General features: G+C 39.5%; 2 protein-coding genes across 2 annotated transcripts; both read right to left on the reverse strand.

Annotated features, from left to right (window-relative positions):
- Nucleotides 1–288: 288 nt before the first annotated feature.
- On the reverse strand, nt 289–840 carry LOC110875516 (uncharacterized mitochondrial protein AtMg00860-like). Its single transcript, XM_022123710.1, has one exon. It carries the CDS (start codon nt 838–840, stop codon nt 289–291), a length of 552 nt encoding a protein of 183 aa, XP_021979402.1.
- Nucleotides 841–7,804: 6,964 nt separating this feature from the next.
- Nucleotides 7,805–10,047, reverse strand: LOC110875514. Its single transcript, XM_022123709.1, has 5 exons — nt 9,597–10,047; nt 9,394–9,519; nt 9,185–9,305; nt 8,590–8,968; nt 7,805–8,452 (listed from the first exon to the last, which is right to left on the reverse strand). The coding sequence occupies exons 1-5, from the start codon at nt 10,045–10,047 to the stop codon at nt 7,805–7,807; spliced, it is 1,725 nt and encodes a 574-aa protein (XP_021979401.1).
- Nucleotides 10,048–12,275: the final 2,228 nt, after the last annotated feature.

The raw sequence follows: 12,275 nt of genomic DNA on the forward strand, positions 1-12,275 counted from the left end.
TGCAAACATAACCGGACCATCGACTCGGCTTAATGCATCAGCAACCCGATTCTCCTTCCCCGGTTTATAAAAGATTTCAAAATCAAAACCCGATAACTTTGTCGCCCAACGATACTGTTCGGGTGTTTGTACCACCTGAGTGAGCAGGTGTTTAAGACTCCGTTGGTCGGTATAAATGTGGAATTTTCGACCAAGCAAGTATTGACGCCACTTCTTGACAGCCTCAGTAATGGCGTATAACTCGCGCACATAAGCCGATGAAACTTGCATTCGCCGCCACATTTTTTGCTAAAAAGCAATGGGTTTATCCTCTTGTGATAAGACCTCACCAATCGCCACATTCGATGCATCAGTGGTGACCTCAAAGGGTCTATTAAAATTTGGTAGAGTGAGGGTAATAAGAGATACCATAGAGCTTTTAAGCTGTTCAAAAGCACGAGATGCAACATGTGTCCATTTAAAGACTGTATGTTTGAGCAAATCAGTAAGGGGTGCGGCAATTAGAGCATAGTCCCGGACAAAACGCCGGTAATAACCGATTAACCCAAGGAAACCTCTGAGAGTGGTGAGAGATGATGGTTCAGACCAAGATTGGATTGCTTGTAACTTGTCTGGATCAGCCTCGACACCTTTAGGTGAAATGATATGGCCCAGATAGGAGACCGAGTCTACACCAAAAATGCACTTCGAATATTTTGCAAACAGTTTGTTTGTGGCTAAGGTTTGAAACACCGCATTTGAATGGTGATAATGTTGATCCCTGTTTGAACTGTATATTAAGATATCGTCGAAAAAGACGAGAACATACCTACGTAAAGCGTAAAGCGTCACGAAACACATCATTCATAGTAGATTGGAAGGTGGATGGTGCGTTGGTGAGCCCAAAGGGAATGACAAAAAATTCGTAATGGCCATCGACTGTACGGAATGCGGTTTTTTGAGTGTCTTCCATAGCTACCCGTATTTGATGATACCCTGAGGTTAAATCAATTTTATAGAATACCGTAGCACCATGTAGCTCGTCTAACAGTTCATCGACTGTTGGAATAGGAAATTGATCTTTGATGGTGATGGAGTTTTATGCTCGGTAATCTACACAAAAGCGCCAAGAGCCATCCTTTTTTCGAACGAGAAGAACCGGGGACGAGTACGGACTCGTACTAGGTTTGATAACACCCGCTTTGAGCATGTCGGATATGAGGGTTGTCATAACTTCCTTTTGGTACTGAAGGTAACGATACGGACGAACGTTAACCGGTTTAGATGATGGCAGGGTGGGGATACGATGATCTTGTGTGCGGTTGGGGGGTAGGGATTTAGGTGTGTCGAATATGGAATGATATGTTTGGATGAGATGATGTATGTGGGGGTCCGCATGGGTGAGGTGCGGTTGGGAATTTTGTGGAGTCGTAGCGTTATTGACAAGAACAAGGGCATGTACAGAAGCAATGATATTTTTTGTAAGTGATGTATGTAGGGTAGATGGGGTAACTGGGCTACTAGAGGGTTCTCCTTTAACGTGATGGACTTTTGGCCTATGTTAAAAGTGAGTTGGGGTCTTGCAAAATCTGCAAGTACTGGGCCTAAGGTACGAAGCCAGGAAAAGCCCAATATGATATCAGCTCCTTCAACCGGAAGGACAAACACAGGTATTTTGAAAGCCGTATCAGAAAGTTGTAACCCTAGAGAAGGACACATCTTATTGCAGAGAAGATGATCACCATTACCAACCATAACGGAGAACCCAGGTATCGGCTGGCTCTCCAATTTTAAGTAGGAAAGCAAACGCGGTTGGATGATGTTATGAGTGCTCCCGGTGTCGATGAGCACCTGAACGGGTTTGTGGTTAACGTAGCCGGTAACACGGAGGGCTTGCGGAGAAGAGATGCCAAAGTAGGCGGCGGTAGAAAGGGAAAAGAATTGGTGAGTGTTGTCGGTGATTTGTTCAAGGGTTGTGTCATGGTTTTGGTCGAGGTTGGAAGGCAGTTCATCCTCATAGTAGACGATTGATAAGAATTGTGGGGGATTGCATTTGTGTCCCGGAAAATACTTTTCTGGGCATCGAAAACATAAGCCTTCGCTTCAGCGTTTTTGCAACGCTTCTGGCGAGAGTTTGGTAAACGGTAACGGGGTTTGGGGGTGTGAAGAAGTGGTGTGGTCGAAGGCTTAGGAGGTGTAGTGGTGGAAACAATAGAGTTAGTGGAGGTCGAATTATTTGAGGTTGGAAAAAAAGAACGAGGCTGGTAAGTTTTTGGTTTAGAAAGGTTAAGTTTATCTTCTACCCGCTTAGAAAGACCATAAGCTTGGTGAAGAGTGGTAGGTTTGTGGATGGATAATTCGGCTAGAATTTCGGGTTTGAGACCGGAAAGATAGCAATTGAGGAGAGCTTGTTAATTTGGTAAACCAATAACACAATTGCAAAGCTTTTCGAACTCGGCTTGAAAGGCGGATACGGTGGAAGTTTGTTTGAGTTTAAAGAAGGCCGCCTGATGGTTTTCGTAATCGGAGGGACCAAACCGTAACTCAAGGGCACGAGTGAATGCCGACCAAGTGCCAAGGAGTCGATTATTAGAGAGGCATTTGTACCAACTAAGTGCTTCACCGGTGAAGTGAAAGGCGGCTACTTGGAGGTGATCGTTTTCCGGAATGGAGTATTATGTGAAGTAATTTTCTGCTTGGAAAACCCAGTCCAACGGATTGGATCCGTCAAACGAAGGTAAAAGAATTTTGGGTGGGCGTGGTGTTTTCGGGTCGGGGTGTGAGTTGGAAGGGCCGGGAGTAGTAAAGGCACCCTTTTTTTCAGGTTTGTCTTCTTCGTTGGTGAGGAAGGCGAGCAATGTTGGAATTCTGGTTCTAGGGTTTTCGAAGAATGATAATATTGATGTTCATAAAATGAATTGGTAGGTTACAACGTTATGATACAGACGAATATATATACATACAGATATCATGGCCATAACTGCCATGGGATAAAATAAAACTTAGGATAGTAATTTACCTAAACTAATAATAATGATAATACTTATAAAATAATCTAACTTATAATTAACCGTCTAACACCCTCCCGTAAGTTTGATTACTCTTGATTCATGCGCAGCAGCTGTTTTAAGCGTATAAAATCCTTTGGTTGAAGTGCCTTTGATGTATTTCAGAATTCTTTTAGCGGCTTCCCAGTGACTTCTTTTCGGACATTCCATAAACCTACTTATTTTACTCACAGCAAACATAATATCAGGTCTAGTATTGGTGAGGTACATTAGACTTCCTACCAGACTGCGATACACTCCCTCATTCACAAACTCTTCTGGATCATCCTTGGATAGTTTTAATCCATATTCCATTGGAGTAGACACTGTATTGCACTTTGTCATATTGTATTTATCCAACAGATTTTTCATATATTTCTTTTGAGAGAGAGTGATATTCCCATTGTTATATGATACTTCCATTCCCAGAAAGTAGTGTAAACGACCCATGTCTGTCATTTCGAATTCCTTTTTCATTGATAGTTTGAATTCTAATATCAACTCCATCGAGCCACTTGCTATGATCAAGTCGTCTACATAAAGACATATTATAATCTTTCCTTCACTGGTGTCTTTGATGTAAAGTGTATGTTCATATATGCACTTCTTAAACCTATTTTGAACAAGATATGTATCTATTCGACTGTACCATGCCCTAGGGGCTTGCTTTAAACCATATAAGGCTCGCTTGAGAAAACATACCTTCTTTTCTTCTCCTTTCTTAATGTAACCTTGAGGTTGCTCTATGAATACTTGTTCCTCTAGTTTTCCATTCAAAAATGCTGTTTTGACATCCATTTGATGAAGATGCCATTCATAGTGAGCCGCGAGTGCTAATACTAGTCTAACCGTTTCAAATCTAATCACAGGAGCAAACACATCTTGATAGTCAATTCCATACTTCTGTTTGTATCCCTTTACCACCAGTCTGGCTTTGTATTTATCAACATTGCCCTTCTCATCATACTTAGTTTTGTAAATTCACTTGACACCAATGGGTTTTTGATGTTTTGGAGGATCTACGAGTTCCCAAGTTTGATTTTTATGAATTGATTCCATCTCCTTGTCCATTGCTTCCCTCCATCTCAAGTCCTTTTCAGCTTCTTCGTATGATGTGGGATCAGTGCTAGTATATAGTACAAAGTTCACCACCTGCCTTTCGTTATATTTTTGTAAAACTTCTGCATTGGTAAGCTCTCGTGTATTTTGATATATATTGCTTAAACTTCTTGTCCGAATGACTTCATTTTCGGAATCTGATGAAGATAGTTCATGTTCATGCTGTTGTAAGTTCTCGGCTGGAGAGACATCATCCTGCTGTTGTATTTCATTACTCAGTTCCTCTTCTCCTTGAGGTGTTGCAGCACTACATTCCGGTTCCCTGCTGACCGTTGTAGATTTTTGTATTACTTCTGTTTCACTGTCTTCACGTATCTCGCTATCATCAGAGTCAGTCACAACCAATGGAACATCATTCATATCTGAACTAATATTCCATCTCCTGTTTTCATCGAAGGTAACATCACGACTGATAACAATCTTATTGGTTTGCGGATTATAGAGTTTATATCCTTTGCTATGTTCACTATACCCAACGAATACCATTTTTTCAGTTTTCTGGTTTAACTTGTCTCTGTGTTGCTTGGGTATGTGCACATAGGCTAAGCAGCCGGATATCTTTAAATGTTCCACATTGGGTTTATTACCATTCCATGCTTCATACGGAGTTATGTTGGGTCTTGTCTTCGTGATCGTTCTATTTAGAATGTAGGTTGCACACGCTACTGCTTCAGCCCAGTAGCAATTTGGTAAGTGTTTGACATTCATCATGCTCCTACTTAATTCCATCAATGTTCTATTTTTTCTTTCTGCTACCCCATTCTGCTGTGGTGAGTAACTATTTGTGAGTTGATGACGTATTCCATTTTGCTTTAGATAGTCTTGAAACATCCTTCCACAATACTCCCCTCCTCGGTCAGTTCTTAGAGTCTTAATCGAATGATCTGATTGTTTTTCATTCAAGGCTTTGAATATTTTGAAGTAGTGTAGTGCTTCTGATTTATACTTAAGAAAGTATACCCAAGTTTTCCTTGAGAAATCGTCTATAAAGGTAATAAAATACCTGCATCCTCCTATCGATTCAGTTCTCATGGGTCCGCATATGTCTGAATGTACTAATTTTAAAGGCTTGTCCGCTTGCCATGTGATCTTCTTTGAAAATGGCTTCCTTGACTGTTTCCCTGAGATGCATCCTTCGCAAACTCTCTCATTTTTTATAATCTTAGGTAAGCCGATTACTAGCTCCTTATTTCCCATACTTATTAGCGTGTCCATGTTAACATGACCATACCTTTTATGCCAAAGAGATGACATATCCTTTACTGTCATTGTCATTGCAAAATTCAGGTCGTTATTCGGACAAAGAGGAAACATCTTGTTGTTGGTCATTTTTATATCTCCGATGACCTCTTTGCTTGTATCTTTGATAATGCACTTATTGTTGTGAAATAGTACATCATATCCTTTCTTTATAAGTTGCCCCACGCTCAGTAAATTATGTTTTAACCCTTCTACATAAAATACATTAGGTATTTTACGAACCTGATCTTTGATCTTTAGGGTCACGTCTCCGCAGCCTTGTACTAGAAGTCTTTTATCATCTCCTGTCCGTACTTCTTTCTTCACGAATTCATCTAGATTAATGAACAAGCTTCTGTTTCCCGTCATGTGATTGCTGCAACCGCTGTCCAGATACCAGCAGTCTTCATTCACTAATTCTTCCATATTGAAAATCATGAACATTGTATCTTCTTGTTCGTTGATTTCTTCGTCTTGATGAATCAACGCATTGTCTGTCCTTTCACTCTCGTCCTTACGTTGACAGAATCTGGCCGTATGCCCTAACCGTTGACAGTTATAACAACGGATCATGTTCATGTTCCGGCCTCTAAATTTATTGCGGCCCTTTCCTCCTCCTCCATCGTTTCTTGAGGGTTTAAAACGATCTTGACTTGTATTCTGTACTTGAAACGCGTGTTCAGTTGGATTATCTTCATACCGTTTCAATCTTAATTCATGAGATTGAAGTATGCCCATCAATTCTTCGGTTGTAACATTTTCCAGATCCTTTGTTTCTTCTACTGTAATTACCACAGACTCGAAATATCGAGTCAAACTTCGTAATATCTTTTCAACGATCCTTTGTTCACTGATTTTCTCTTCATTCATTCGTAATTGATTGACAATAAGGATTACTCTATTAAAATATTCTTCAATCGATTCCCCTTCTTTCATTTTTAATGCATCGAATTCACAACGAAGAGTTTGTAGTTTGATAGTTTTTACCCGGTTTTCTCCTCGGTAGGATTTATGCAGTATGTTCCAGGCTTCGTGTGATGATTTCGCTAATGCAATTCTTTTGAATATGATATCGTTTACCGACTGAAATATGATATGTAGAGCCTTTTTATCTTTCTTGCTTGCATCCTTATATGCCGTCGTCGCTTCTTCGGTGGGATTCGTTCCCAATTCTTGTACTCCTTCATTGACGATATTCCATAATTCTTGTGATTCGAACAAAACATTGATCTGAATATGCCAGTGATAATAATTTTGTCCAGTAAGTTTAGGGATTTGAGTTTGAATTCCCTGAACTTGATTCATGTTGTGATCGTAATTTGCAGTTTTTTGTGGATATGAATTTGGATCGATGTGGCTCTGATACCACTATGTTGGAATTCTGGTTCTAGGGTTTTCGAAGAATGATAATATTGATGTTCATAAAATGAATTGGTAGGTTACAACGTTATGATACAGACGAATATATATACATACAGATATCATGGCCATAACTGCCATGGGATAAAATAAAACTTAGGATAGTAATTTACCTAAACTAATAATAATGATAATACTTATAAAATAATCTAACTTATAATTAACCGTCTAACAAGCAAACGGTTGGTGGTGTCCAACTGTTGTTGCCTGGATGCTTGCATGGAGTCGAACTAAGAGATGGATCTGGCTTCGGAGGTTGCGTGTTTTTCCAGAAATTGTGCGAACTGGTCGCAGAGGTTCTGGATGGGATCATCGGGTGTGGATGAATCTTTTCTGGGAGGCATTTGGGTAAGGGATGAAAGCACCAAATTGATGGGGTTTTGTTTTAGCCTGTGGAGTAGGCAATTCTCCAAGAAGATTTAAGAAAGAAACAAAGACTTGGGGCAATTTTCTCCTCATATTCCAAAATGCAAAAACAATGAATTTAAACATGAGTTTATGTGAGACATGTTCCCATGGGGTCCATTAACTCCTTATTTCCTGGACACACGATGCCACTAATCCTACTAACAAACATGCAGAACCATTCAAATAAACATGTGCAGAATTACTAAAAATGCAGTGCTGAATTAAATAAAAATGCAGCGGGCTTCCTTTAGCTTTGCGGGCTCAATCCATAAGCTTGGAGGGCTTCTTGACAATCCGTTTGGGCCTACTTAGCAATCCATTGGTTGGTGACAATTGGGCTGCACCAACAACCTACCAACAAAATCAATTATTGGTATCATATCTGTAAGACAATTAATATGGTATTAAACTATACATATTACAAAAAGAAAGTCGTTAGATGATTTTCATACTTTAGTTAATATGAAAAACTAAAGAGGTTGAAGGTAAAACATGTGATGATCGACTACAAATACTCTGGTTAGACAAGAATATAACTCTTCTATACTTCAATAGAATGGAACACAATATTCGAACGTGTGTCCTAATTTCACTTACAAAAACGCAACCACATGATCATCAGGATTAGAACTTTTGAGAATGCGTTTCCTTTGATTACCAGAGATGTGTGAATATGTCGACTTCAAAAGATCCACTAGGAGGGGGAAATGTAGACTAACAAAAAATGCGATCGGAATGAAAGCTAATCCACATATCGGAGCAAGCATCAATGACTTTTTTTCACAAAAGACAAGGAACAAGGTTGCGCTAAAGGCTATCATCATTGTTGTTGTTGAAACTAATAAGGAGAAAAGTCCAATAAACAATCTCCTTGGCAAACTGACTAGAAAGTCTTTCTCAGCAAAACGTGCAGTTAGGATAGACAAGAACACTAGTAATGCCGTACTGGACGCGAATAGCGAGATTGCATCTGATATTGAGAAGATAATGAATGCAGGTTCCTTTTTAAACAAGGGGGTCCCTTTGTCCTCACTGCTTCCCCCTGGTACGGTAATTGCAGCTGCAGATACGATTGTGGTAATAAGTGCAGCAGTGATACTGAATGACTCTGCTGTGGTTTTCATCCACTGTTCTGCTTCCTTCACCAACTTCTCATGTTCCCTTGTGAAAACCATATCTGGTGTCTCCATAAAATTGTTTTCTTTACTAACATATTTGGGAATCACAAGTTTCTTCACTTCCTATAGTTGGTGTTAATTATGTTACTAGAAAAAAACTTAGCACATCCCTTATGATTAATAAATTAATTCTTAAGTATCTCAAACCATTGAAGCTCTCGTTGTAGTTGTAATGCTGCACCTCTTCTCTGATTTAGTACACTCGAAGGTGCCAATTTTCCGGTTAAATGTAAGATATTGTTTTTAGAAGAATCTTCATAGGTTCTATAAAGATTTCTCCGCTCGCCAACGTCATAGATAAGGTTGTAGATTTTTTCGGAACGATGCATTATTGCTAATTGAACAATGTCATACCCTCTTTTATCTCTACTCTGAATTGCTCTAGGTGATCTTTTTAAAATCTCAGCAACAACTTTATAAGCATTTTGACATGCAGCTTCAAGAATTGCACGAGTATAATAGGAGTGGCAATGTTCCTTCTTTTTGTCTATTTGATTACATACCTTTTTTACAACCTCTTTTGCTTCATCCCATTCCTTCTTTTTGTTCTCGATGTGCTTGAAGGGCCAAACTGCTAGTCTGGACATTATCAGTTATTTATGTATTCTTTTTACCACATTGATAAATAGTACAAAGTAGAAGGATTGAGAAATAAACGATAAATATGAGAAGGGCTATCAAGGATAAGGCACATCCAAACAAGAATGTCACTGCACAAGCACAAACGACATTATTAGAATATTAGAGTTCCAATATACACGATGTATTCTAGAGTTGTGCTTGCCTGAATATAACATTGCCAATGTCGACAAACCATCTTGTTTTCTCCCGCAGAATATGACATCTGGAACGGAGCCAAGAAGAAATAAAAGAAACGAAGCTGCCTTTCTCACTGATAACACAATACTCTTCCAAGCTAAAATAGAAAGAAAGTAGAATTCGAAATGCATAAAACAAAAGAATAATAAATGAAACCACATATGAATCATACACAAGAAACATACAAGGAGGATATACAAGTGATTCCCAATAATCTAGCCCACTCGGAAAGGTTTTAGCTATAGGCATGAGCACATCCTCACTTTTTGAAGCTGACGTAGGATGCTGTGTCACCAATTTTGATGCTAAACCTGCAAGTATAAACAAAAATTTTGAATATCAAAGCAATTTATGTGCATAATATTTGAGTTTTGTATCGTGTGCTTACTGTAATGTTTTGCAGAAATAGCATTAACAAGAAGGTCAACCTCAATTTGCTCAATATTGTCACCAGAGCATCCTAAAGAAGTTGTTGGGGACTTGGGTTTGCTACCATCCATGACAGCTTTCAACAAACAGTCGATGGTATAAAGATGCATATTTTCATAAGCATTTTGCAATGGTGTTTTAGCATTATGGTCTGGAATTTCCAACAACTTGCTGTTCTTTTTAACCAGGAGGTTAGCTGCACGTGTGTTCCCAACAGTCGCAGCAATGTGAAGCGCTGTGCTTCCGTCAGACGTTCTCGGTTTAAGTACTTGTTCTCCATTCATATAAAAAATCAACTTTTTCAAGAAATCATTACGATATATTCCAACCGCATAGTGAAGCATCGTGTTACTGTCAGTGCTAATTGCTTCTGTCACGAGGTGATTATGGCCTTTTAGTATACGCTCCATTTTTGACCAATCCCCTTTTCTTATAATTTTTTGTAACATGAGCATATCACTGTTTCGCGTATCTTCACTCACTATGATTTCTATTGAATCTGTGCCTTCGTCAATTATGTTTGTTTCTGTTACAATGTTATGAAACCAGTTAGCCCAACATATGAAACCAGTTATGTAGGTCCAGGTTTCGGGACCGAAACCGTGATTTTATGTTCATGTTCAAAGATGGAAGAGATAAGAGAGGATAAACATAACAAACTTTGTATTAATCCGGTAGTAAACATTACAAGTCGGCCCGATTACATGATAACCGAACTAATACCAAAGAAGTATACATCCAGGGAGAAATCAAGTGGTGATTTCTCCCGGTGAGGACTCAAACCTCCATTCACTCTCTAGCACACACTTGTGCTCTCACTCTTATGTTTTACAAGACAAGGTGTTGGTACTTATACCCAAACACAGGCTGCAGGTCGAAGGATCAGACTGACTGGTCGAAACATCATCCTTCGATCAGACAGTCTTCGAAAGATACACACATGCCTCGAAGGATACCATATCCTTCGAGGTCCATCTTCAACTTTCGATGGATATCTTTCGAGCTCATCGAAGGATATCAACAATCCTTCGATGACCTATCCTTCGATACCAACATAAGCAACCATAACTTGTCTAGCAAACACACACGGTCAACCGAACAACCCTTTCGTTTGACCACTTCAAACGAGCGGGTCTATACACGTTCGATAGATCGTTTCACTAACTATTACAAATTCAGCGTAAAATAATAACTAATCTATTCGACAAGCATCGGACACAAAATCTGCATCAACAAATTCCCCCTTGTCCGTTGCTGTCGAATGCTGAACATGCAACTGCAATCGATCTTCAGTCAAGTATTCATCTTCTCTGTGTTAACCAATTTCCCCTTGACCGATGATCCAGGTAAGTAGTATCTTGATGCTCCTTGTATAATGTTTCCCCCTTAAAGTACGCGTATCCGTGTTGAGTGTTGTGCAATTTCCTCAAGAGGCTCAATTGACCGATCTTCCGCTGATCTTCCAATACTCCAACCGGCATTTGATAAGGGTTCCATTCTTTAACAACTGCATCAAGTCTTGATCTTCAAGCATACTACATTGATAGAGATTTCTGGTGAACTGTCTTCTGTAAACCGTCTTTGTGGAATCGACCAAGTAATGCACTTTAATCTTCAGCATCAACACTCAGGAAAGTCAGCTAGACCAAGTGTATCCCTTGCAAGCTCAACCAAACGGCACGCTTAGTTGAACTACATCCAGATCTCATTGTCTCGCCTTTGTGAAGTCGACCACGTAATGCACTACGGATCTTCAGCATCAGTACCCAGGAAGTCAGCTTGACCAAGCACATCGTTTGCAAACTCAACGAATTGAGTTACCCCCAGATCCCTGTAAAATCCCAAAGAAGCATCAAACCCAAAACCGAATCCTGCAGGTCTTCAGCCTTGAACTATCAACTTCTATAAAGATTCCCCCAGGTCTTCAGTAAACAGCGCTTTGAAACAACTGTCGACTTTAGATACCTGTATGTTTCCGTGCAAAACCCTTCACGCTGGCTGGAGAATTAATTAAAATCCTCAAATATGTGTCTGTGCAAAACATTCCACTCCGAACCGCTTGTATCACCAGAAAAATCACAAACTCTACCACCTGTGATTGCGTTTAGAAATTTACCGAAGAAATTCAACAAATGAAAATTTTTATCCCCCCATTTCTTTGGTAAAATCTCTAAACCTTAACAGATTCTTTCCACTTCAAAGAAACTGTCGTCAAATGTTCACCAATTCCCTCCACTGAGCGGAACTGTCATCAATCTTCATTGAATGTTCTCGGTTCCGAAAATTCACGAACATGACTTTCTTCTTTGCATAATCTAGTTGAATAAGAACGTCCCCTGGTACCCCGTAGGATCTGAATTGTATCCCTCCAAAGAATTTGTGAACTCGTTAGGACCGGTATTGACATTCTAGGTTCATTCATTCGTTACCAAATGCGAGAATATGACAATAAACAAAAAGATTTCTTCGTTGCATATTCTAGTTGATAAAGAAATTTCGCCTAGTACCCCGTAGGATCCGACTTGTATCCCTCCAAAGACTTTGTGAACTCGTTAGGATCGGTATAGACGTTCCAGGTTCATACGTTCGTCTTCAAATGCGAGAATATGACAATAAACAAAATCCTTTCGAACATTTC

The sequence above is a fragment of the Helianthus annuus genome, chromosome 9 (genome assembly GCF_002127325.2).
Source record: "Helianthus annuus cultivar XRQ/B chromosome 9, HanXRQr2.0-SUNRISE, whole genome shotgun sequence".
Taxonomy (NCBI): Eukaryota; Viridiplantae; Streptophyta; class Magnoliopsida; order Asterales; family Asteraceae; genus Helianthus; species Helianthus annuus.

Excerpts from the sequence above, each read along its gene's own strand:
- LOC110875516 (XM_022123710.1), bottom strand. The coding sequence starts at position 840 with ATGTGTTTCGTGACGCTTTACGCTTTACGTAGGTATGTTCTCGTCTTT.
- LOC110875514 (XM_022123709.1), bottom strand. The coding sequence starts at position 10,047 with ATGGAGCGTATACTAAAAGGCCATAATCACCTCGTGACAGAAGCAATT. Across the intron at positions 9,306-9,393 it reads ATCACTTGTATATCCTCCTT|CTTGGAAGAGTATTGTGTTA; the intron begins GTATGTTTCTTG and ends TTTCTATTTTAG. Across the intron at positions 8,969-9,184 it reads GGTTTGTCGACATTGGCAAT|ACTAGCAGTTTGGCCCTTCA; the intron begins GTTATATTCAGG and ends GATAATGTCCAG.